Source organism: Dama dama, chromosome 1 (assembly GCF_033118175.1).
Source record: "Dama dama isolate Ldn47 chromosome 1, ASM3311817v1, whole genome shotgun sequence".
In the NCBI taxonomy this organism is placed as follows: domain Eukaryota; kingdom Metazoa; phylum Chordata; class Mammalia; order Artiodactyla; family Cervidae; genus Dama; species Dama dama.
Genome location: NC_083681.1, coordinates 23,317,487 through 23,344,719, shown reverse-complemented (window position 1 = coordinate 23,344,719; position 27,233 = coordinate 23,317,487). Strand labels below are relative to the sequence as shown.

General features: G+C 42.5%; 1 protein-coding gene across 5 annotated transcripts in view; it reads right to left on the bottom strand.

Moving 5' to 3' along the window:
- DIXDC1 (DIX domain containing 1) overlaps window positions 1–27,233 on the bottom strand; it is a 75,341-nt gene that overhangs the window by 5,095 nt on the left and 43,013 nt on the right. For 4 of the 5 annotated variants that reach the window (XM_061144655.1, XM_061144647.1, XM_061144665.1 and 1 more), the window contains 14 exons: window positions 26,517–26,629; window positions 24,993–25,141; window positions 22,040–22,129; window positions 20,002–20,055; window positions 18,600–18,650; window positions 16,231–16,335; window positions 15,825–15,878; window positions 15,128–15,220; window positions 14,972–15,043; window positions 14,209–14,298; window positions 13,714–13,875; window positions 13,141–13,207; window positions 1,918–2,023; window positions 561–669 (listed from right to left, as the gene is read on the bottom strand). In XM_061144655.1, the coding sequence (XP_061000638.1) occupies window positions 561–669; window positions 1,918–2,023; window positions 13,141–13,207; window positions 13,714–13,875; window positions 14,209–14,298; window positions 14,972–15,043; window positions 15,128–15,220; window positions 15,825–15,878; window positions 16,231–16,335; window positions 18,600–18,650; window positions 20,002–20,055; window positions 22,040–22,129; window positions 24,993–25,141; window positions 26,517–26,629 (1,315 nt within the window). Of the gene's footprint in view, window positions 1–560; window positions 670–1,917; window positions 2,024–13,140; window positions 13,208–13,713; window positions 13,905–14,208; window positions 14,299–14,971; window positions 15,044–15,127; window positions 15,221–15,824; window positions 15,879–16,230; window positions 16,336–18,599; window positions 18,651–20,001; window positions 20,056–22,039; window positions 22,130–24,992; window positions 25,142–26,516; window positions 26,630–27,233 lie in introns of all 5 variants that reach the window. The other variant, XR_009693081.1, reaches the window with a different exon arrangement.

Genomic DNA, 27,233 nt, shown 5'->3' with positions numbered 1-27,233 from the left:
TTTATTACACTGGCGGGCCCAAGGCAGAGTCTCCTCTTAGCCAAGGACCCCAACCAATTTTTGCGAAAACCTTATATACCCTAAGTGTACATGCTCAAACCCACCTCCCCAAATTCTCTGAAACTAGTCTGAACAAAGGAAAAGATAGATACAATCAAAGTTAACCCGTGATTCCTATGCCTTAAACTTGTGATTTGTATGCCTTAAGCCTAGGTAGTTAACAGTGGACAATTATCAATAGGCCTGTGGTCATACCCCAATAAGCATAATAGAATTTATGATTCTATTCAGTTATACAGATAATTAGGTATTTTTTTAGGTATTTTCTAGGTATGAGCCCTGGGGTGCTTCCATCCGGGGAGTCTGATTTTCCAGTTTGTATGTCATTTCCATAGATACAGGGCATATAGCTCTAAGTCCACAGTCCGGCCCAAGAGAGAGTCCTGCTTTCAAGATGGAACCTGTTCTGTCTGTTTCCTCCTTTACTAGACCTTCAGTAGGAGTCTGTAGGGTTCAAGAACAACCAGCAATATCACCCAGACTCCCCGTGGGTTCTGTACCTCTTCCTTGACAGTGCCAAACTCAGGATCCAGTGCTTTAAAGTGATACCGATGATTTCCCTCCCGGTCAATAGCTGCTTTAAAATCCTTCAGTGTCACCTCCCCCAGCCTGCAACAAAAGGAGAGAACACTAAAATAGACTGTTATCAGTGGGTTGAAAAGATAAGATGTTCGTTTTAAACCCAGGCCCCTGTCAAAGTCTCTGCTGAGAGAAACAGCATGGCCTTGTTAGGTCACTGCCCTTGGTAACTCAAATGGTTCTATTAGCAGAAGTTAGGGAGTTAGTCACGGTTAGGGAATGGAGAAGGAAATGGCAACCCACTCCAGTGTTCTTGCCTAGAGAATCCCAGGGACGACGGAGCCTGGTGGGCTGCCGTCTATGGGGTCGCATAGAGTCGGACACGACTGAAGCGACTTAGCAGCAGCAGCAGCAGGGAATGTAAAGTGTGTTAGTCGCTCAGTTGTATCCAACTCTGCACAATTCTCCAGGCAAGAATATTAAGCCGTTCCCTTCTTCAGGGGATCTTCCCGACCCAGGGATCGAAGCTGGGTCTCCTGCAATGCAGGTGGATTCTTTACCATCTGAGCCACCGGGGAAGCCCCATTAGGTAATGTAAATAGCATTACAAATGGGACAATCTGAGAATTTAAAATAGATTTACTGCTTTGGCAGAAGCCAAATCACTTTTTTTTTTTTCCTGTTTCACTCTGGAAATAAGACACAAAGTGTCAGCAATCTAATTTGTTAAACTATCAATATGTCTAAGTTCTCTTGATTTCCTTCTTTGCAACAATTCCATTTCTCCAGGCTGGGAGAAGTCAAACTATACCACTTTACTTCAGAAAGCTCCCCTCTAACCCAGACCCTTTAGGAAAGGTAAATCTTAACACCCCCTCAGCAGTTGGTTCCAGAGATTAAAAGTCTTTATTACAAAACCATCTACCTTAGAAAGGAGTATATTAACTGAAAAGTTTGAAGGTTTTTAACATGAATTCTCTTTAGATTAGTTGTCATCATCCAATAGCAACAAAGGTCAATAAGTAATAAATAGCCCTGGCATGCTAGGCTGTAATCCATAGCTCTCAGCAGAAGCTATTTTGAGCACTTTAAAAACTGTTACTCCTGACTTGGAGCATCTTTGCATATCAGGACTGGAAACATTATTATTGTGTCTATACTGTATAGCAGATCCTGACGTGTCCCTTGTAATGCTGAAGGTTAGTGGTGAAGCTGGAACTTCAGTCTCTCCTGTGCCCTTCTCACTACACTGCTACACCTTGCAGGTGGTTAGGTGGGCAGTGACTAATGATTCTGCCTTCCTGTCCTTTTTAAAGGAGAAACGATTCAGAAGCTCACCTCTTTGGTATATTGACCATGAAGGGTGTAAGTGACCGGTCAGTGAAATACAGCACTTTTGTGCAGGCGCTGCTGACAGCTGGAGAACTCTGTGAGTGAGGCAACTCTGCAATCAGAGAGACACCTTGTGGTCAGAACCTTCAGTTTGCTTCCAATAACCCATCATTTCCAGTTATTCAAAATGTCCCAGGAGAAGGAAGCTGCCTGAGGTCACAGCACAATTTGGAAACCCTTGCCAAACACCTTGTCCATAGGGTGTGACTCACAGGAAGTCACCGCTGGGGCCACTAAGATAGGAGGTGCTTCGGACATGGATGCTATCACAAGGACCATCCCTTCTCACCTGTTCCAGGTGATTTTAGGAGGGGAACAGAAACTGTTCTGACAGGCACTGCTGCCAAGAGTCAAAAGAGGTCAGAGAAGCCAGGCAAGATTTCAGGTAGGGGACGCCCCTGGTAGCACAGTGGGTAAGAATCCACCTGCCAATGCAGGGGATACAGGTTCGATCCCTAGTCTGGGAAGATTCCACATGCCATGGAGCAACTAAGCCTGTGCGCCATAACTATTTAGTTGCCCTGAGGCATGTGGAACCTTCCAAGGCCAGAGATCAAACCGGTGTCTTCTGCATTGGCAGGTGGATTCTCAACCACAGAACCACCAGCGTAGCCTCAGTCCCCACAGTTTTTAACTCAGATTTCTTGATCCATACTTTGTCTCTCTTCTTTGCATAGGTACTGATGGGAAAACTTAATCAATGAATTACTTGTGATTATGAATTTAAGAGAATAAGAGAAGAGACCAGTTAAAAAGTTTTATCATCAGGACCAAAAACAAACTTTTATTAAAACATCTCCTGCAATTCCAGATACACAGGTTTTCTTAACTTAGTCTAGGCCATTGATCCCAATCAAACTGGCAGCAACCAGAGAATAGTTCTAGGAAAAGCTTTTTTAAAATATGTGTTTATTTGGCTGCACTGAGTCTTAGTTGTGGTAAGCTTAGTTGCCCTGAGGAATACGGAATCTTAGCTCTCCAACCAGGGATGGAACCCCCGTTCCCTGCACTGGAAAGCAGATTCTTCACCATTGGACCACCAGGGTTTTTTGTTTGGGGTTTTTAAGGCCTTTTTTTTTTTCGGCTGCACCTCACATTTTGTGGGAATCTTAATTCCCTAACTAGGGATCAAAACCAGACCCTTCGTGTTAAAATTGTGGAGTCTTAACCACTGGAAATTAACCACCAGGGAATTCCTAGGAAGAGGTTTAAAATAAGGAAGTAGGAGAGATGAATAACACAGAGAAGAAAAACAAGGGAACATTCTCTCTTTGCACAGTAATCAGCCCGTTTTCAGAATTTTTTTCAAAGAATGCCATTTATTGAAACCTACATGCCACGATGCTCCTTTGACTCCAGCACCAAGGGCCTGGCACATAGCAGTTTTTTTGATAAAATAAAACATTCACTTTTATCATTAAATTTTATGGTTGATCTTTTCATTCATTCAACAAACATTTATTGAGCACTTACCATGTACTAGATTTTGAGAATATAAAATTAGTTATATGTGACCTCTGATCTCAAGTCCAGTATAGATGACAGGTATGATAACAAATAATTGTTGTTGTTTAGTTGCTAAGTCGTGTCTAACTCTGCAACCCCACGGACTATAGCCCCCAGGTTCCTTTGTCCATAAGATTTCCCAGGCAAGAATACTGGAGTGGGTTGCCATTTCCTTCTCCAAGGGATCTTTCAGACCCAGGGATTGAACGTGCATCTCCTGCTTGGCAGGTGGATTCTTTACCACTGAGCCACCTGGGAATCAGCTAACAAATACTTAATACACTAAAATCAGATTTGTACAAAGTGCAGAGGAAGACCAAAGATGGAGTAGTCAATTCTACCTGGAAGAGGTCAGAAAGTTCCCTTAGTTAAACTGGTTAAACAATTTTAGAATTGGTAAACAAAGCACCTAAAAAAATCATCATATGCAGAATTTGGGAAAGGCAGTCCAAGAATGAAGGATACTTATAAAGGCATGAAAAAGGATCACGTATCTATAAAACTGAAAGTCAGCTAGTAAGGCTTGAGGGTAATACTTTGGGATATAATGGAAAATGAGGATAATAAGGTAGACACGGCCCAAATCACAAAGGACTCTGCCAGGCTAAGACATTTAGATATTAGACTTAAGCTCTAGGGAGATATTAAAAGGAACTGATATGATCAAACTGGCATTTTAGAAAGGTCAATCTAGCAGCAAAATAAAGGGTTGGATGGGAGAAATTCTGGAAATGGTGATCCCATTAACAGGCAATTAAAATAATCTGAAAGATGAGGAAGGGTAAGATATAGCCCTGGAGCTAGAGAAGGAATGAATTTGAGAGATCTTTAGAAGGTAAAAGTGTTAGTACTTTGGATATAGTTGAATGTCAAGGATAAAAGAGAAAGTGAAAAATAACCAAAATTGATGATCTAGGAAATAGATTCATGGTAGTTACCTAAGACAGGGGAACAGAAGTGTCATCCATTTAAAATGTTTACTGGGTGCCTATTATGTATCAAGTACTAGAGATGCAAAAATAGTGAAAAGTGAAAGTATTCATCATTCAGTCATGTCTGACTCTTCGCGGGCCCATGGACTGTAGCCCACCAGGCTCCTCTGTCCATGGGATTCTCCAGGCAAGAATATACTGCAGACAGGCCTTTAAGGAGGGATTAAAGTTAAATGAGGTTATGAGTGGACCAGTTCTGACCCCAAAGAACTGGTACCCCCATACAAAGAGGAAGAAACACCAGAGCTCGCTCTCTACCGTATGAAGACGCAGCAGGAAGGTGACTGCAAGCCGGGAAGAACACCCTCCCTCAGCAGAACCTGACCACACTGGCATCCTCATCTTGGGACGTCCAGCCTCCAGAACTGTGAGAAAATAAACTGCTGTCAAGTCACTCAAGTCTATGGTGTTGTGTTATGGCAGTCCAAGCTGACCAATAAAATGTTTTACACACACTTTGGGTGAGGTGGAAGGTAAGAGTACGTCAGCTGTCACATAGAAGTCTGGTAGATAAAGACAGGTGTGGTAAACAGGTCACTGATGACATTACTGAGAGGACTTTCGGGTGACTAGTGAAGAAGGCTGAGTTGGACTGCACAGACTTTTTGAGTAAAAAAGAAGCAGCGTGATGAGAGAGAAACAGTCTTACTCCACATTAAATCATATTGATAAAATGATCACTGTTGTTTCAGGGTGACATTACTATAGATGTTACACATGAAAACCACAGAGGGAGTTCTCTGCTGGCCTAGTGGTTAGGATTCGGTGCTTTCACCACGGAGGCCCAGGTGTGATCCCTGGTCGGGGAACCATCTTGTATGCTGCGTGGCGCAGCCAAAATATACATAAATAAATAAAAATAATCTTTAAAAATCTTGAAAATCTCAGAGAACAAATGACCCAGAAACATAGCATTGTGTATATGTACGTGTAAATAACATACATGATTTTAAAAGGCATCACAAATCAATTTTAGCTTTTATACTGACATGTATGGTTCATTTGGAGTCAATTTTTTATATGTGGTATGAAGTGTGGGCCAATGATCTTTTTTTGATATGGGTCTTTAATTGTTCCAGGACAATTTGTTGAAAAGCCTACCCTTTTGCCATTGAATAGATTTTGCACTGTTATTAATAATCAACTAGTCAAATTCAGTAAGTCTGTTTCTGAACTTTCTATTCTGTTCCAATGATCTATGTGTCTATCTACTCACTTATAATGCACTGTGTTGATTACTCTAACTTCATAGCTAGTTTTGAAATCAGGTAGTGTGGCCCGCCAACTCCTCTGTTTATTTTTTTTAACTTTTACTCTATTTTTTATTCTAATCTCATCCGTGTAAATTTTAGTATCAGCTTGTTTATATCTACAAAAAGTCTGACAGGACTTTAAAAAATATTTATTTGGCTGCTCTGGGTCTCAGTTGTGGCACTTGAGATCTTTGATCTTTGCTCAGTTCAGTTCAGTCACTCGGTTGTGTCCAACTCTTTGCAACACCATGGACTGCAGTACACCAGGCTTCGTGTCCATCACCAACTCCCAGAGCTTACTCAAACTCATGTCCATCGTGTTAGTGATGCCATCCAACCATCTCATCCTCTAGCATCCCCTTCTCTTCCTCCTCCTTTTGCAGCATGCAAATTCTTAGTTGCATCACGTGGGATCTACCCTGACCAAGATCAAAATCAGGCCCCCTGCACAGTCTTCACTACTGGACCACCAGGGAAGTCCCGTTAGGATTTTTTTTAATTTATTTATTTTAATTGGACGACAACCCTGTTAGGATGTTTATTGGAATAACATGAAGCTACAGATCACTTGAGGAGAATGAACCATCTTCATAAGGTTGAGCTATATTTATCCCATCAAACAAGGCTGTTTCCCAATGGATACTGATAAACAATTATTTTGTAAGTGGTAAAAAAAAAAACTATGTCATAAAAACCAGATTATTTTTTAAAATGTACCATCTCCCTTGTTTCCATTTGTTCCATATATTTCTTGTTCCTTTTCTCTTTTCTCCTCTTTTTCTTCCCACCTTTGGAATGTGTGTATATATGTATATGCATATCTGTATATACATATAGGGGCTTCTCTTGTGGCTCAGAATGGTAAAGAATCTGCTTGCAACGCAGGAGACGTGGCTTCGATCCCTGAATTAGGAAGATTCCTTGGAGAAGGGAATGGCTAACCACTCTGGTATTCTTGCCTGGAGAATTCCACGGACAGAGGAGCCTGGCAGACTACAGTCTATGGCGGTGCAAAGAGTTGGACACAACTGAGTGACTAAGCACTCATGCAGATATCTATGTCTTCAAAACCCAGTATGTTTAGGTTCTCAATTTGGATACATCATTTCAACATGTAAATGATATTTTAAATAGTGAGATATTTTACTTTTTTTGGGATTGGATTATTTCTACAATTTCTTATCTCTTCTGTTAATTTTTTATTTATTCTTTAAAAATGTAGTGGTTGCTCTTAGATTTACATATATATATCTTTAGTCAGTCAGCTTTCAAATGATAGTATACCGCTTCACATGTAAGAACTACAGAAGTTACAACAGTAGAGTCCTAATTCCTCTATCCTGATCTTTGTATTACTGTCTTACATTTCACTTTCAAATATGAAATAAACCAGCAACATATCAATACTATTTTTGCTTTAAACAGCCTATTATCTTTCAGAGTAATTAAAAATAAGGGGTAAAAAAAGTCTTTTATATTTTCCTTCATTCTAACCACTTCTTTTTGTATATCCCAGTTTCTCCCATCTCATATTCCTCCTGTCTGAAGAAATTCCTTCAACATTTCCTGCACTGAAAGTCTGTTTGTAATGAATTCTCTTGGTTTTTGTGTGTAAAAATATATACTCTCTGGCTACAGAATTCTAGGTTTTTTTTCCTTTCAGTACTTTAAAGATGTTCCCCCCCTATCTTTTGACCTGCAGGTTCTGATAAAAATTCTGTAATTCGCATCTTTGTTCTTCTGTTTGTAATATTTTCCCCCATCTCTGGTTACCTTCAAGATTTTCTCTTTTGATTTTCAGTAATTTGACTCCTTTACTGTCGTTGTTATTCATACTTCTTGGAATTCTCAGAACTTCTTGGATCTGTGGTGTGATGTCTTTATATATTTTTGGAAAATAACTGGCCTTTATATCTTTAAATGCTTCTTCTGCCCTGTTCTGTCTCTTTTTGTTTAGAGATTCTAGTTACATGTATCTTCATCCATATGGATGTTATCCCATCGCTACTGGGTTGTTTATCCTCTCTCCTACTCTTTTTCTTTTCATACTGTAGGTTGGGTAATTCCTATTGACCTATCTTCAAGTTCACTTATTCTTTCCTTAGCTGTGTTTGTTGAGTCTTCTGATGAACCTGCTGAAGACATGCTTCATCTTTGTAATATTTTTTATTTCTAGCATTCCATTTGACTCCTTTTCATAATTTCCATCTCTCTGCTAAAATTCCTCACCTGTACATGCATTATATAAACATTTTTACTTCAGCCATTAACATAGTTTCTAAAAACTCCTTTTCTGATGGTTTCAATATCTTAGTCACGTCTGAGTCAACTCTTGAGTAGACCCTTGTTGACTCCTGACAGTGGCGTGCATTTTTCTTGTTTCTGTGGATGCCTCATGATTCTTTCATTGACCGTCAGACTTCCTGTGTAAGACGGTAGACTAAGGTAAAAAATGTTTATGTCTAGAAATGGGCACCCTGCTTGTTCTTCCTGGCCACTGGTGGGAACAGCAGAATCAGTCACACCAGGAGTTGAGCTGAGACTGGGGTTTTTGTTAAGGCTACTTTCAGTGCACCATCACCTTCACGTTTCTCTAGGGTAATGTTGAGGAGCTGCATTCTGCAGAGTTCTCCCTTAATGTTCCTGCTCTACCCTCAACTTTATTTTATCATTATTAGTTTGGTCACACCACGCCACATGTGAGATCTCAGTTCCCTGACCAGGGATTGAACCTTCGCCCCACCCCGCCCCCCCCATTGGGAGCACAGAGTCTTAAACTTTTGTTCTTTAAGGGACCAAGGCCCAGATGGGGCTTCATGCTTTTCTGGCAGTGGCAGCCCGGTCCCTCCTTTGAGCCCCCACCCCCAAAACAGGATTTCTCTACACTCTGTTCCCACAACCAGTCTTTGCCGTAAGCACCCAAATGGAGGTCAACGGAAGCGTCAGCAAGTAGGTGCAAACTCTTCTTGGCGTTTGTGGCCCCCAGGGTTCCTACTCTCTACCCAGCCTTTCACAATTCATTAAAATCTTAGCTGAATTCCTATGTTTGTACAGTGGCCCCATCTTCCTCCTGCGCTCTGCCATAAGTGTGCCAGTGCTGGTATCCTATCTGTGCTGGGAGGCACCTGTTTACCTTTCAGGCCGGTTGGCTGCCCTCTGATTTCATCTCTCTGATGGATTTAAGACAGTTATAGTATTTTAGACTACTCAACCTTTTCTCTCTGTTAGCACAGCTCCTTCCAGGCTTACTAAAATTCACTTTTAAAAAAACTGAGGTATAATTCATGTAACACAAAACTCACCATTTTAACCACTTAAAGTGTACAATTCAGTGGCACTTAATACATTCACAGTGAGGTGTAACCATCACCACTACCTAGTTCCAGAATATTTACATTATCTGAAAAAGAAACCTCGTACTCATTAAACTCCCTTCCTAATCCTGACGTCTGTCTAATCTACTTTCTGTCTCAATGAATTTGCCTATTCTTGACATTTTATAGAAAATGATCTTTCCAATTTCTGCCCTTTTCTGTCTGGCATCTTTCACTTAACATTTTCAAGGTTCATTTATGTGGGAGCAGGTATCAGTAATTCATTCCTCTTTGTGGCTGAATAACATTCCATTATATGCATATATGCAGAAATTGTTTGTCCTTTCATCAGCTGATGGACATTTGGCTGTTTCCACCTTTTAGCTATTGTGAACAATTCCACTATGAATATGTGTGTACAAGGGTTTTTTTTTTTGAACATTTGCTTTTAACTCTTTTGGGTATATACCTAGGAATGGAATTGCTAGGTCATATAAATTCTATGTTTAACTTTTTGAAGAGCCACCAAACTGTTTTCTACCATTTTATATCCCTACCAGCAATGTACAAAAGTTTCAACTTCTCACCAACATTTTTACTTATTTTTTCAGAATCAGCAGTAGGCATGAAGTGGTATCTCACTGTGATTTTGGTTTGCATTTTCCTAATAACTAACAACTTTAAGCATATTTGCATGTGCTTATTGGCCATTTGGGGCTTCCCCAGTGGCTCAGCAGTAAAGAATCTACCTGCAATGCAAGAGACACAGGAGACACAGGTTTGATCCCTGGGTTGGGAAGATCCCCTGGAGGAGGGCATGGCAACCCACTCCAGTATTCTTGCCTGGAGAATCCCATGGACAGAGGAGCCTGGCGGGCTACAGTCCACGGGGTCGCAAAGAGTCAGACACAACTGAAGAGACTGAGAACACATAGACACATTGGCCATTTATTTATCTTCTTTGGGGAAATGTCTATTCAAGTCCTTTGCCCATTTGTTATTAGTATCAGATTTTTTTGTTCTTCTGTTCCTGTTACAAGTGTTCTTTATATAGTTTTTATCCTAGGCCCTTAATAGATACATGATTTTCAAATATTTTCTCTTATTCTGGTTGTCTTGTCACTTTCTTGATAATGTTCTTTGATCCAAATAGTTTTTAATTTTGATGAGGTCCATTTTCCTATTTTTTCTTTTATTGCTCATGCTTTTCATGTCTAAGAATTCAAGGTCATGAATATGTTCCCCTGTGTTTTCTTCTAAGAGTTTTAGTTTTAATGCTTACATTTAGGTCAATGATGCATTTTAAATTAATTTTGTACATAATGTGAAGTACAGGTCGAACTCTGTTCTTTTGCATATGGATATACAGTTGTCCCGACATCGTTTGCTGCAGATACTATTTGCTTGTCAAATTATCATAGATGTGTGCGTTTTATCTGAAATCTCAATTTATTCCACTAATCTAATGTGCATGCCTGCTAAGTTGCTTCAGTCATGTCCCTATGGACTGTAGCCCGCCAGGCTCCTCTGTCCATGGGATTCTCCAGGCAAGAATACTGGAGTGGGCTGACATGCTCTCCTCCAGGGGATCTTCCCGACCCAGGGATGGAACACGTCTCCTGCAGCTCCTGCACTGCAGGAGGATTCCTTACCACTGAGCCACCAGGGAAGCCTCACTCATCTACTGTATTACTTTAAAAATAATTATTGTTGTTTTCCCTTAAGAGTAAATCGCAAGACAGGAAGTAGGCTCAAAGAGATTACTCTTTCAGGAGATTTGGCTGTCATGAAAAGGAGAAAGAAAGGGCACAGCCTTGCATCTCTTATATGCCACACTACACCAGATTATCCACATAGAATATTTCACTTAAGGCTCCCAATCCTTCAAGATTGTCTCCATTTCAAAAACATGAAAACTAAAATGCAAGGACAGTCATTAACATTCTTGCCCACGCTATGCTCTGCTGAAAGCTACAACTGCACCCCAGATCTGTTTGATTCTAACTCTCTGTTTCCCTCCTCTATTGTTTTGTTTCCAGTTTTGGACATGAGTTTGAAGTGCCTTCTGACCTGCAGAGAAGATATCCAGTTGGCATCCAAAAATATAGCCCTGAAGCTCAGAAACGCTTGCAGTTAGAGATGAAAATTTAAAAATAATTGGCATACCAGAGTGGTTGAAGCCATGGGAGTAGAAAGGATCACCAACAAAGAATATCAGAAGGCCTCGGTCTAGACCTCCAGTGGAATCCCAGGGCACATTCAAGGGTCAGGCAGAGAAGGAGAAGAGAAGGAGGCTGTACCTACTTCTCAAGACTACAGTCTAGTGAGGCCAAGTACCAAGTCCATCTTGTTCATCTCAATATCTCTAGTGCCTAACAAGAAATCTACATAATGAATGCTCAGTAAACATCTGTTGAATGAATAACTTGTTGGTACTACAGTTAAAGGAGAGGAATGCTTCCAGAAGGAGACTATTCAAAGGTAGTAAATGCTTTTGAAAAGTCAATGGAAGATAAGGTATGAAACATGACCACTTCGATTAGGCAACAAGACAGTCAACACGGACAGAAGAAAAACACTAAGTGGAGAAACTGAGCAAAAGACCAATCAGTGGATTGGGAAGTGAATGGGAGGTGATGGTGAAGAAAGAGCACTCGTGGATTCTTTCAAGAAGTCTGATGTAGGGGAATAAGATAAATAACTCAGTAGCTAGAGGGTTATCAAATTGCACGAATGTTTGTATTTTTAGATGAGAGACATTTCAGCTTGTTTGTCAATATAGATATTGGATTAACACTCCATTTTATAAGAAACTGTGAATTTATTTTCAGTCTTTTAAATAAGTAATTCACATAAAGAAAGTAATTATTCCAGGGAGGGAAAATTCCAGGGATTAGACTTATGAAAAAGAATTTCTAAATATTTAGACCTATGTACACTGGCAGTTTAAACTAACCTAAAGAAAGTACTAAAGAGGACAAGGATAAAATAAAAAGCAAAGAAAACAGAAATGACTGGTTCAAAACAATGCTAGGAAAAAAAAAAACTGAAACTAATTTGGGTACTAATAGTCTATTTCAGTCTCAGTGTAAATATCTCATTCAAGAGGAAAAAATATCTGGAGGTTTGAGAATGCTATCTTATCTACTCTACAAAAAATATTTTACCTTTCATATTTGGGCAAATACTTTCTTTAAGTGTTTTACTTTAGACTTATTAATGTGGTTTTAAAAACTATCTTTAACATATAAAACTGGTTGTGGTCAGCCTTTTACTATTTGGTTTTTATAAATTATTATTTAGATACTTTTAGATCAGGCCTGGGTAAACTATAAAAGATAAGAAAACATGAATGCTATTAAACCAAAAGGTAAGATATGAAGTAAAATAGAAATTACCAGGAAGGATAGATTTCCCAACAAGTTAGAATTAACAAGGAAAAAAAATATAATAGAGTAGGTTAAAACAAATCAAATGACCTATGCACTCAAAGTTTCAGAAATCACCAAAGAAATGAAACTTTTTGCCTCTAAGAACTGGAAATTTTCTCTGCTATTTGAAACTTTCAAGTGATCTGTATATGTGTTTGTTGTTTTATATTTTGCTTTGTTTGGTGTAACTGTTTGGAGTTTGTTTATTTCCAAAGATATTTTGTTTAAGATATGTTAGCCTCTCTGAATCAGCAGCATCCTGCATGTGGTTAAATGGTACTCGGGGTAATGGTGGTGGTGATAATGATGGTATGGTCTTCATAGTCCTAGAAGCAACTCGATTCTAGTATTGCTATAGAAGAACACATTATAAAGGTGAAGTACTGGGACTTGCCTGGTAGTGCAGTGGTTAAGAATCCACCCTGCAATGCAGGCGATGCAGGTTCAGTCCCTGGTTGGGGAACTAAGATCCCACATGCCATGCCAAAACAGAGACACGATGCAGCCAAATAAATAGAATGAGTGTGAAGAATGTGGTACTTCACTCTTTTTAGAAAGAAAAGAGTGAAGTACCACAAGAAAAATTCTGTCTCCAAAATATTAGTAGCATATAAATACTAAATTTCTGATCTAATATGCTAGGAGTCCTTACTGAGCAATAAAGAGTACTTACTTGAATTAGGGGGCCAGGACTCCCGGTATTCACTACCTGCTTGAGTTCTGGGTGACTTGCCCCGAACCTGGGGAGTCACACAAAAATCACAAGAGTTATGATCAATGGGAGAATTTCACCAAGAAATTTAAATCATAAAAGTACACTTACAATATGTATTTTTCTACCATGTCTTTTTCCACAGAATATAAAATTGGATGTGTTTGTCCTAGCAATAACAATGTACATGTATAAGAAGCATTATAGTTTTCAATGCATTGTCTCGTATATTTCCTCAACCAATGCCAAGCTCATTCGGGGAGAAGAGGACGGACAATAAGCAGTAAAGGGAGACCTGTGGGTCAAGAACCACAATCCCTTAGACAGCTACCCAGCTGCTGAGAGTTATTTGTGAACTCCCTCCTTGACTGTCATACCAGGATGAACAGTCAGCTCCCCAAGAGGAAAACCAAAGAGAAAAGCAACTGTAACCTTCAGCAGGGCCTTCTATCTTAGCACTGCCTTCATCGACATTAAATTGACAAGGGCAAGCTTCTTCGGGGGGTGAGAGAAACATCACAGAAAGAGGCTCACCCTTCTTTCTTGCTTCCTCTGGGTCTCCATGGCATGCAGACGCTCCATGAGGCTGGCGATGCCCTGCTCCAAGCTGTCGATGGTGTGGTGCTGAGGGTCGTGGCCGCTGAAGCTGTTGCGCAGGCTGCGCAGGGCGTCTCGCACAAGCTGCAGGTCGCTGCTCTGTGGGCGGAACCGCGGGGCCGCGCCACCTGATGACCCACATCCCAACCGCGGGGCTTAAGAGGATACGGGGGAGCGGTTTCCAACAGACCTCCTATTTTTGCGGGAGGAGGTGGAAACCGAAGGAAAACTTTTTCCTCCATAGTCGCAAGCCCATTGATGGCTCACTAATTCTTAACTTGGGATAGGACGTGCCTCACGGCTTTACACAACGAACAGATGCAAGAATTGGGGAACGGGGATATAAAAGGCCGACTCCACTGGTGATGACTAGGGTACCCTTTTGGTTTTGGCTGGAAGTGGCAAGTCTGTACTCAAATCCTAAAGACATACCCCTCTGCGAACGACTGAAGCAGCTCCTTTTCCTGCCGCTGGAAGGAGAAAACCATTGCTTTGAGAGCTGTGATTGTTGTAGTTGGTCACCTAGAGCAGCAAGAAGAAATGATGCTTGTACAAGGGAAAATTCCAAAGCAATTTCTGTCTTATTTGTCTTCTTTACACTAATCACTTCCTGACATACTGCAAAGATTTTTTTCCCATGAGTTCACTGCTGTATCTCCAATACCCGACACTTGGAAGGCACTGTTGAATGCAGAGTGAACAAAGTGAAAACCTCACTTTGGAGGCCCTAGCCAGCCTCTGCCTGGCCCGAGGAAGGCCTGAGAATGCTGCTCCAGCATCTCCTGCCTTTGCTTCAGTAATAAAAAGAAAAAAAGAACAGTGACTAAGACTTTTTGAGCCTAGCTCTGTGCCAGGTGGATCTACCTGTTATTTAGATGGACTATCTTATGTATTCTTCATAATGGTAGAGAAGGTCACTGTTATTTCCATCTTCCAGATGAGCCTTATTTCTAAGGTTCAGAAGCTAACCAACTTAAGGTCACACAGTGGAAAAGTGTGTAAAAAATGTTTTTTTTTAAAAAGTGGTAAAGCTGGGATTTGAAACCAGATTTTCTTATCCCAGAACCTGCACTTTTATCCTCCCCAGCAAACACAAACCAGCTCGTGGCGATGGCTCAGCCCTGATTAATAACCAAATCTCCCCTCTTTGCCCCTGTAAACGCGGGACAGAGCCCCCGAGTGGCCGGCAGGTTACCTCATCGGCCTCTCTTTTCACACAGTGAGCCCAAAGGACATCTTTCTGTTCCAGCTCTCGCTCCATGTCCACCTGCAAAGCACACACACTCAATCAGACGGGGGATTTCTTCAGGTCAGAGGGGCAGGAAAGTCAGTGGTGGAACATGGTCCCCACCTGCTGGTAACTGGCCTCAGACAGTTTCCGAAGTGCCTCTTCCAACTTGGCCTGGTTCTGCAGCAGGAGGCGATCTTTCTGCCCCAGCTCCTTCTGCAACAGAGACACACCTTTCAGACGAGTGGCAAAGCCAAGGACATCCAACAGTTCACCTTTCGTGATCCATTTCCATCTAAGGAAAGTAGAGCCCCACACAGCCAAAGGCTTTGGCATGGTCAATGAAGGCAGAAGTATATGTTTTTCTGGAATTCTCTTGCTTTTTCTATGATCCAACAGATGCTGGCAATTTGATCTCTGAACCCTCTGCCTTTTCTAAACCTAGCTTGTACATCTAGAAGTTCTCGGTTCATGTACCACTGAAGCCTACCTTGATGGATTGTCAGCATTAACTTGCTAGCATGAATGAACACGATTGTACGGTAGTTCAAACATTCTTTGGCATTGCCCTTCTTTGGGACCGGATAAAGATAAAGGCTGGTTGAACTGAAGCTTCCAGACTCCTATCTCTGTGTTCCTTCTCCCAGCCATGCTATCGACCTGCAGGGTTAGTGAATCAAAGGAACTCAGAAAAGGAAATCCTCTTGCTTGCGGAAAGCAAGGAGAACAGCGTACGGAAGTGTTCTTTGAACAGCAGCAACAACAGGCTGCTCACCAAAGCTCAGGTGGAAATAATTTCCAAACTGATACACATTCTTACTTTATATTCTCCCAAGAGCCGATTCCTCTCCTCCAGCTTCCTCTGCAGATCCACCTGCAAGAAGAATAAGAAAAAATTCAATGGTGTGGAGGCATTATCTGCCAAACCAGCTAGGAAACCGGTAGGTAACTAGAGCTGACGTTGGCAGTTTACAGGATTCAGCGATAGAGAGGGCACGTCTATGGTAAAAACACACAGCCACTCTCCACATCTTCAGTGAGATGATCAGGCTGTAGAACCACAAGGCAGCCTCAGTGTCCTCAACGTTGCAGGGCTCAGGGCCAGCGTGGTACAAGCTTTCATATGGAACGAGGAGGATTCCTCTAAAGTGGAACAGATCTAACAGGACTTCATACTATATCCTATTTTGAGCTCAACGGAGTCCGAGGTCACTCTTTCAACTCACGTTCTGGTTGTGCAGCTCATCTTTGTCCATATTTGCCCTCAGTAGTTCCTGTTTGAGCTGAAGGACAGACGCGTCCTGCTGAGTCAGCCTCTGCTGCAGGGCATCCTGGGGAGAAAGCACACTACCTGGTCCCAGCTCATCCATCAGCCAGTTGTTACTAAACAGGAGACAAACACAGCACAGGGTCCTGCCACAAGGAGATGAGCAGAAATTTTTCCGTTCCCTTCCAGGACACTAGAATCTAAAGGAAAATCCTCTCCATTGTCCTACCAGACTGATGGAAACCTGATTTTTCCCTCTGTGCTTTACTTGCCCCTACATTCCCCTGTGTTGCCAACAGCATGATGGCCTAGGGGGAGAATAAGCGGCCTCTGGGATCAGACAGACCTAGTCTCAAATTACATGCCTACCACTTGCTTTCATGACAGTGCATGCGTGCTAAGTCGCTTCAGTCATGTTTAACTCTGTGATCCTGTGGACTGTAGCTCTTCATGCTCCTCTGTCAATGGCATTTTCCAGGCAAGACTACTGGAGTGGGTTGCCATGCCCTCTTTCAGGAGATCTTCCCGACCCACGGATCGAACCCTCATCTCTTATGTCTCCTGCACTGGGAGGAGGGTTCTTTACCACTAGCGCCATGACAATGATCTTGGACAATGCACTCTCCTTCCTCCCTCCTTGGCTTTCATCTCTAAATCCTTAGCCTGTAAATACTCAGTCGAGATGAGCTCTTTTGTCCCAGAGGGCTGGGGTCTATCACTGCCTGACACCCTGTTCACAAAGGAGCCCTGAATCACTCCCATCCTGCCTTCCAGAGCCCGGCCCCTGCCCAGCTTCCACTGCCTTCCAACACCTTGTCTGGACCAGGACTGGGATCCTATTTCCCTGCTCAGAAATGTTCTTAGACCGATGGTTCCTCCTCCCAGCGTCATAGGATCCTACTAGTTTTAGGATATCTTCCTCTTAGCTTGGACCATCTTGGTTCCCACCAGGCATAGGACAAGGTGGGTTGTACATACTTACTTAAAAGGATCAGCTATGACACAATCCTCCAACCATAGTGACTTCAAATGGAACTAACGGACTAGAGCTGCATCCCAGGAGATGTGCCCTGACTCTGCTCTCTTTGCAGACTGCAAACAAACGGTGCAGGCTCTGGAGGATGTGGGAGTCCATTCTTAAATATGCTGCCTGCCACGACAGTACATGGCAAGGTGGCCTCAGATGCCCTTGGCATCAGTGGTTCAGACGAATGTTTCCCCAAGTGTGCTTCATGGGATGTTAACAAGTGTTAAATGAGAGAAAAAAGCGCTTCTGTGGTTAACAGTCTAATCTTTTTCTAGGCCAACCTCTTTATGGCAGACCTTCTCTGGCCCTTTAATATGCTATTATTCACTGTGACTCTTCAAGCCTGCACGGCACTTCTCAAATTTATTTGAGCATGGAATGTGCTGTTTTTTGGAATCTCAAAGGGCTACTCTGGAAGATGCTGCCGAGTTACACCCTAGTCTGGCTCATGAATGGAAGTGTAGGAAAGCAGCAGTTTAAGGGCATCCTTTTCTCCTTCTGAGGTATTATTCATTTAGCACATCTACTCCAACTGGGGTGAAATAACATGTAAGCAACATTATTAGCTAGATCACTGTTTGTATTAGCAAAAGACTAGACATAACCCAACAGATTTATCAATAGGAACTGATTAAATGAATTACCATATATTTACATACTGGAATACTAAGGTCTTTATGCACTGAAATACAATGATCTCCAAGATATATTGTTAAGTGAAAGCAGCGTGTCAAGCTGGGTTTATAGTACGCTATTTGGGGGGGGGGTGCGGAAATTACATACATACATATTTGGGGCTAAGTCGTAAGTTGCCTCCAGGAAAGAGAACTAGGTGACTGAGGGGGCAGGGCTGGAAGGCTGACTTCTCAAGGATTATCCTTTTCTACTTTTTTAACTTCAAACCATTTGAAGGTTATTAACTATTCAAACCTAAGTAAATTACAATTTTTAAGAGTACATTCTTCTTCAGAAGTGAAGAAAACTGACAGATACTGAAACTGGAGAAAACCGTAGTAACTGATTGTTTTCACACATAGAAAAAATCCAGGTGGCAGAGAGAAGTGCCAGCACCATGAGTCACAACCACCAGAAGTTCGACTCCGCAAAGCAGAGGTATGTCCCTCCACCTGTCTCACTTCCCATCCACAAAGCCCTGTCTCTGCTGGGAGCACAGAGCCTGTGAAAGGGCCCATCGGCTGTACGTAAGACAAGGCTATAGGACCCAACTAGTACCCCAGTTCCCTCAGAATGCTCTACCTTGTAGAGAATTTACTTAAAGTGTTAAATATCTTTCTTTTTACCTTTATCCCCTGTAAGTTTCTGGCTTCTTGTTTATATTTCAGCAGCTCCTTCTGCAAACCAAATATAGTTAGATCAGATGGTAGCATCTGGGTTGCTTCAGAAGCATTACCTCATTCTATCAGTAAGAACACAAAACTCAGATAACCATTCCAAGGAGAATCAACTGAGGCCTCCACTGAGGCCAAAGGCAGGTCTGGTCCAGAAAAAAGCAAAAGCTGACCCATAGAAACAAACAGGACCCATCTCATTCTCCCCTGTGGCACCCACGCTCAGCTGCCCAGTTGCCCAGTTTCAACTGTCCATAATCTTTCTGAACCAGAAAGAAGATACCATACATTCCCATAGGTTCATCATTCCTGTATTTAGCAATCCTCACCAACAGGGAAACTTAATCATCAATCATAATAATCTAAATCCCTCTCCCTAAAATACATGATATCTCAATATACCTACCCCCAACCTCATGAAGTAATTATCTCACTTTTAATGTCCAGAAAGGGTTGCAGCATTTCTGTTCTCCAAGAGGGTATTGTTCTTTATGGACCAAACAAAAACACATTTGGCCCAATAATAAAATACTTAGTTAACTGTCCCTTACAACAGATTAAATATATGTACACGACTGTCACTGGGACAAAGATTTTAGGAGAGGAACACCCACAACTCAGACTCGACTCTCTCTTTTCCTACTGCAATCTCTTCAAGAGTTTGGAATTAACATATCCAAAATGGGGATTCTCCACCAGGACTCCACACATGGGCTCCAAAGTTAGACCACTCAAAACTCAGGTCAGTGAGTCCTCTCATGCAAATTGCTGGGGAGAGGGTTAATGGCTTTAGTTATATACTTATGACTTCAAAAAAGCTAAGATCCACTGATCTAAAAAAATTCTGGAAAGTATTCATTAATTAAAAAAGACCATACTGAACTGCTGTTAATAATTCTGTACTGTATATTGGAAAACTGTAAGAGGGTAGTTTCCTTTATAAGAAAAAATTTGTAAATATGTTAACTAAGCTTACTGTGATTATTTCACAATACATACACATATTGAATCAACATGTTGTACACCCTGAAACTAATAATGTTATGTCAATTATTTTTAAAATGATTATATTGATAGTAGATCCATTATTTATTTTAATTAAAAAATAAATATGAAACATTTCAAACATACAGAAAGGTATAAGTAATAATGACATAGATACTTATTATTCCCACTGAGATTAAAAAGGTGTTACTATTTATGACATATCTCTCTCTTTCAGTTAAAGACATAATACAGATAGAGCTAAAGTATGGAGTCTGCATCTCTCCCTTATCCCCATTACTATACTAAAGTTGGTGTGTAATATTCCCATAATTTTTTAAAAGGGTAAAATGTGTATTTCCTGACATACCTTTAGGTCTTGATTCTCCTCTATACTCTGATCCAGACGACTTTGGATTATAATCTGAATATAAGGCAAAAAGAGATGGTTATATATCTATGCTGTAAAATTCAGAGGTCATTCATCAACAGATATTTACTGAGTAGGTACCAGATGCTAGCCAGGTTAGAGCAGCTACAAAGAACTGCCTTCCAGTGGATGCATATGCCCTGGGGGGGTGCGAGTAGCCGACTACAGATAAAGTTTAGGATGAGTTTGTGTGTGTTGTGTGCAGAAGGTTTGAGAAAGGGAAAGAGAAATGATAAGAGATGAAGTTCAAGAGAAAAATGGAGCAGGATCATGAAGGCCAGCAAGGATAATGGAGGAACTGATGAAAAAGTTTTAGGCAAAGAGATGACAGAACAAAGTTTGCTTTGAAGTTAAGTTGCTCTTGCTGTTTTAGGGAAAATGAATTAGAGGACAGGAGAGGAATCGGGAAAACCAGCAGGAGGCCACCAGAATGCTGGATGAAGGCCTGAATTAAGGCAGGACCTGTGAAAGTGGAAAAAAGCTGGATGAAGATATTTTAAAAGTATACTGATAAAACTTGGTGACTAAATACTGGAGTTGGTTGTCATTTCCTTCTCCAGGGGATCTTTCCAACCCAGGGATAGAATCTGTGTCTCCTGCATTGACAGGAGGATTCTTTCCTACTGCACCATCTGGGAAGTACGGGTGTCAGATTTGTTTTGGGTATTTGGGTACATGGATTGTGATAAAAAACAGAAACTTCAAGGACAAATAGTTTTGAGGGTGGGGAGAGAAGGGAGAGAAAGCTGTTGAATTTAGGACTCATTGAAATTGAGATGCTCATGGGACATATAGTAGAGATAACAGGCAGGAGCATGTTGCTTTTACAAATGTAGAACTCCATGGAGAGAGCTAAGCTAGAAATAAATATTTGAGAGGCAACCTATGAGACAGGTGGGAAGTGAATGAAGCCATGGCAGCAGGTATTGCCCAGGTGAATGGACAAGACAGAAGAGAGCCCAGAGGAGAACCCTGAGGAGCAGCAACACTTAAGGTGTAGTTGTTTGAGTCACTAAGTTGTGCCCAACTCATCTGCGACCCCATGGACTGTAGCCCGCCGAGGTCCTCCATCCATGGGACTTCCCAGGCAAGAGTACTGGAGTGGGGAGCCATTTCCTTCTCCAGGGGATCTTCCCAACCAGGGGTTGATTCTGCGTCTCCTGCTTGGGCAGATTCTTTACCGCTGAGCCACCGGGGAAGCCCAAACCTTTAAGGGACAGGGAGAAAGAGAGAAGCTTCAAAGGGGATGTGAACTAAGAATGCCGCCTGCTGTTCATTAAAGAAAGGCAGGTGTCCAGGCAGTGAGCCTTGAGGGGACTCAGGGTGAAAACAAAGAATACCGGCATCTAGCAGGCAACTGCTGCAACAGAAGGGCACTCAGGGTGAGAAAGCATGGCATACTGGCCCCAGGCAGCTGAGCTGCACATCAGAGGATGACTTCAGGGAGCCCTGACTCTTGCATCTTCCCCTACACTGAAAAGCACTAAATTCCTTGAGATAGCTGGTTTTCCTTTATTAAAAGTAATTTCTGAAGTTGTGACTACCTGGTTTTGTTGCAAAAGCTCCTATAATGTCCTGGCTTCCTTCCCCCATTCCTCTTTGGAACAGTCTCTCAGAATTATCTGAGATGCTGTTTCCCAGGCTTAAGTCCTCAGTTTTGTTCACCAAATAAAACATCACCCTCAACCTTTAGATTGTGCTTTTTTTTTTAGTCAACAGGGACCTGAATGTAAACTTCACGAGGCTTCATCTGTCATTCCTGTGTCTCCAGTTCTTTGAAACCGTGTCTGCACATGGTCAGCATGCAATAAATATTTGTGTAAGAAAGGAAAAAACAGTCGAAAACATAGCAAAACCAGCAGAGCTGAAGTCAGGGAAAGGAGCATTTTAAGAGGGCACAGATAAGTGTCCAATGCTAAAAATAAATCAGATACACAAGCCAGATTATTCCGTATCCAGTCACAAAAGAGGAGCTCACCAACTGTTCCTCGGGATTGACTCCTGGTTCACAGAGGGCCAAGGGCCTCTCCTGTTCATCTTCAGGTAAGGATCCGTTGAGCAGTAAGGCCTGGACAACCACAAAGGCAGAAAGAAATTTAACTCCTATCCGATGACAGAGTCTAGAGCTGGGCGGAGTAAGTTTGTCCCAAAATGAAACCACAACTGGGCTTCCTCTGGAAATCTGCCTGATAACTGTGGATCTTTAGATACTGCCAATTGCTCATCACAGATCTGTCTGTATTGCCTTGTGTCTGGCCCATGCTCAACGCCTCTTTCATCTCTCTGGACGTACCTGAATCCTCCATTCCAAGGCTCCTTGGCCGCAGAAAAAAATTCTGAAAATAAACTTAATTTTAAGAAGTGACATTTTTGAACCAGAGCTGGCTGTTCAAATTGAATTTTACCAGCTGGAAAGTGAACTAAATGCAGTGCAGAATTATCCTGGCTTAGAAAAGTTTATTATAAGGAATTATTTGGGATACATTTATGTATGTATGTACACACGTATGTATGTATATATGTATGCATTGGCTGCATTCAACCGCTTGCAGGCTGTTAGTTCCCCAAACAGGGGTCAAACCCAAGTCCACAGCAGTCAAAGTGCTAACTCTTAACCACTGGACCGCCAGAGATGTGGGTATATTTGATTCGCTTAGCAATTCTGCATTTTTGCTCCCTAAGGCAACCTGAATAGAACAAGAAGGAAAACATATTTGCAGAGAGGTTTCCTTATTCATTTCAAGTCCTCACACTAGGCTTTGTTTTTATTAGAATATGGTGGGGAGGTGGGGAGGCAGATTTATTCTGAGGCTAAGGAAGCTCAAACCTCAGGGTCCCTCCCAGGCCTGCTCCTCCCAGGGTTCTATATCTAACATCATAGTCATAATATGTAATCTTATTCTTAAAGAAGGCCCCCCAAGTGATACACTTTAGAACCCAGAAAACTTGGATCTACCCCTGCAAGTAGATATTAGGAGACCTATGGGCTCAGTGAAAGATTTAAAAATCTATAGCCACTTTGTATACAACTTTTTTCTCAATCCAGTCCAAAGAGAAGAGATACAGAGATTCTTATTTCAGTAAATATAACATAAATTGCATCACAAATGTTGGTATATAAAAACATTTTAAAATCCAGACATTATCAAGTCTACCAAGTACTAATTAATAAAACAATTTTAGTCAGTCTAATGGATTTGATTCTCCCATGGAGTGGTGGCAAGAGGTGTAGACAAGTGTAAGCAAGAGCAGGGAGCTGGGGAGGGTGACGCTGCAGAAGTCCTGACTCTAAGGGCAAAGTGTTCACAGGCTCTAATGAGGTACACTAACAAGTCAGAAATCCCGGACGTGGCTCAGCCTGCGACGGGTTCATCACTGAAAGAGTTAAGGAGCCCAGTGGATGCTGTGAGCCCCATTGTATTCTGTAATGGGACTGAATTCTCATTGTGATCACGAGGCTGTGAATTAAAACTCCTCTGTTTGCGGGGAATATTAGGATGCTGACTTACTGCCTGTTGATTCTCTTCTTTTCTCTGTCTAATCTGCCATGGGATTTCTCCCAGACTGAAAAATGCAAACCAAACTGAAAACCAAACTGATGGTTATCTATGTTCATACAATGAAATGATCCTGAGAAAAACCTGGTTGAATGTAATCCCAAAATTCTTCATGCTTTAATCCTTCCTATTAAAGGCAAACACACACACACACACACACACACACACACACACACACACACACACACACACAAATCCACTGCATTAATTAAACCATTCCTTACTGGACTGACAGAGAAGAGAACTAAAAGGCAGACATTTAAAAATACAGAGCAAATGGGAAAAGCGCAACAACTCTCCCTGGGAATGTTTGGGCAGTAAACATTCCTCCAACGCCTCTCTGGGCTCCTGGGGCAGACAGTGTGTAAACTGTTTTACCACTGCACCAATCCCCCGTTTTCTTTAGGACCCCTTTGTGTCCCCACCCTGTTGCTGGCCGGTTGGGAGCACGCCCTCCACCGCCTGCCGCCTGCCAGAGCTACTCACATAATGCGGGCTTTGTTTATGTGTCCATAAATATTTGACAATTCAGAAGCAGTGCAGTTCCCAGCACAAACAGAAAGGAATATTCCTGGGCAATTTCAGGGTCATCAGAACACTATAAGGGCTCCCCCAAACAGGGCCAGACACACAAAGGTGGAGGACTAAGGGGGTCATTCAGGCTAGGAATTAAGTCAAGTGGGTCAGTCGGCCTCTGGGGGAGGCTTGCTGGCACAGAAGGTGCAGGAAAAACTGAAGGGCTCAGTTGCTCTTCTACCTGATCACCGTGCCTTAGCGTCCACTTACGAATGCACCAAGGGTGAGCTAAATCCCTTAGCTAGACTCAGGTGGAAACCTGTGGCATTACTGGCACTTAGAGCCCTCCTGCTGGTGAATTCCTCGGAGAAAATACTGACTCTTCACAAGACCATTCTTTGGGGGAAGCTGCCATTGCAGGTCTGTGGCTGCAAATAGAGGAGAAACCCATCCACAAAGCAGAGAGCCAGGGTGGAGGCATGGTAGGGGAGGGTGGATACGGCTTCCGGGCCTGCAGAACGCTTAACAGCTGTGCTGTCAACAAGCGTCCAGGAGGCCCATCTAAGCATACTCACATGTAAGGGATTTCACGGCTCTTCGTGTTCTACCCCCGCATCTAAACTCAGCTCTGACCTCGCAGAAAACCGAGTCACTTTATTTTCAACTGATTCTACTGAGTTAAAAATAATAAACAATTGGTGTGGGAGTTCCCTGGCAGTCCGGGGGTTAAGTGATCCAGGTTCAATCCCTGGTCTGGAAACTAAGATCCCACAAGCCTCACGCGCATGGTCAAAAACAAATCAAAACAAAGCAAAAACAACTGGTGTGCCAAAGACAGACGACGAGGAAAAGAGCTACCTGTAATCCTGATATCATTTTCTTGGCTTCCTCCATTTCTTTTTCCAAATGTTCTTGTTGTTCCAACAGCTGCTCTTCCCATGAAGTCTCCAGATAGGTCCGGGGACTGTCTGGTCTCCAGTCCCGGGGTAATGGAGAGTCTGTCTCCTCTATGAGAGGGGAGGAGGGAGTACAGCTCACGGTGAAGAAAACTGAGTTCGGGAGCAAGCCCTCACCATCCCCGGCTTCACAGGGCTAGGTCACCTGCCTTCCGCACCTGCCCTCACTGCGCGGGCTGGACTCTCCACCAGGTGGGGGTGTGAGACAGGAGGAACTGGCCACTGGCTCCACTAATCCCAGGCTCCCAGGGAGCAAAGCTGAACTTGGTTGAGGAGGTCCACCCTCTTCAGAACCTTAAGGATTCCCTCCCGGGGAGCCCTGGGTAGGCGGCAGGTTTTGCTCTTTACTCTAGAACTGGCACTCCCAGGGCTCGGTCCCTCAAGCGACAAAGAGGGGAGCTGTCAGGTGCAATGAAAAGGAGCTTCAGAGGGGAGACCTCAACTCAAATTCCTCTGACCATTTTGGGAGGACGGAACCCCTTTCACATATAACATTGTGTGAGTCACAAAAACAGCAAACAGACCGGTAAAAGCAAACTCTGTACAGATTGTTTCACCTCCCTCTCTCCGGCTTTAGTTCCCTGTCTTTACAGTCTCTTTTTCTTATTTCATTGGTCTCCGATTTCATTGGTAAGAATGAATATTATAATAAGCCTAAGCCTGGGTTGTTGTCTGATTTCACGCGGCAACCTGTGTGCGGGGCCCATGGTGCCCGGCCCAGAGCAAGCATGCAGTAAAGACCTCCCTCTCCCTCCCCAGGGTCCCTGGAGTTTCTGACTCAGTAACAAAACTAACTTTCTGGATACTGATACCAGGGCTAGATGGGGTGTGAAATAAAGAAGAATTTAATTCCAGTTTTCCTTCAGAGGACTTCGGTTTCATTCTCTCTTACAGGCAAATAAAACTCCTAAGTCATGCACTTTGCTTCTTCCTTGCTTTCCTCTGTGTTTATCTAAGAAAAAGGAGACTGAGACAGAGGAAGGAGAAGTCTAAACAATGTAGCCCTTACATAAAACGTGATGCAGACCTGCCCTCTGCTGTATATTCTCACAGACACCTCTGTTCCATATATTCCTGGCCCCAATTTAAGTTAGAGAAGTACTGAAATTACTTGCATAACACAGAAATGATAAAAACTTTTTACTTGAGCAGACTTCTGACAGTTCCAAAGTCATCTAATTTCACTGGTGGTCAGCTGTCTACACTGCTGCAGGACACTGACAGTTTGGACAGAGGAAGTGACAATCTGTGAAAGGATACGACATTCACAGGCTCCAAAGCATTAGAGCTCTCTAGTATGGACCCTGCATGCACAGACTATGTGTGGAGAAGGCTAGGGAGCTGACCGTAGACAGTCAGGACCCCCAAACTCTTCATGCTGAGGGCTGTTCCTTTAGCCACCCCAGGCAGGCCGAGAATATAGTACCTGTTCTGTTCTCTACTCCTTCGGAGGGAATAATCACGAAATCCGCCTTCTCCTCAGACTGGGTTATGACAGATTCGCTCTTTGCACTGTGGATAGGACTGGGGGAAGTCAGGCTGTGACCGAAGGAAAAAGAAGAGAAACAATTATTGCGAACAGTTGTTTAGAAGCCAACTTTCCTAATTTATTCCAGAGATGGGTTGTTATTCATCTAACTCCTACTGCCTAAACACGGTGCCTGGCCCACAGTAAGAAGAAATACTTGTTGAATGAATGATGAACTTGTTAAATGAATGAAATGAGTACTGAATGACCCATCCCCGGAAGCTTCCACAACGAAGTTGCCTTTAAGCATAATTCACTTAAAGACTTATCAAACTGGTGGACAATGTAGCATTTTAAAGAACCCCACTCTTGTTTGGCTTGGCTTTTTGTCTTTATCTTTCACTTACCACACCACCACCTCCTCCATCATGATCCCTGGGCCCAAGTTCAGAGACTGATGGAATATGCATTTTAGTAGCTTTGGGAGCTGGAAGGAAAATATATTTCTAATACATTGATCTATCTATCACAGACACATGCAATACCAGCAGAGTAATCATGGCAGATCGGCTCTGGGCTGCTCCCAAAAGCAGGGACAAGGTGGAGGGTGCCTCAAAGGGGAAAAACTGCTGGAGTGTGGACAGAGCCAGGCCGAGCAAAGGGCGGTGATGTATC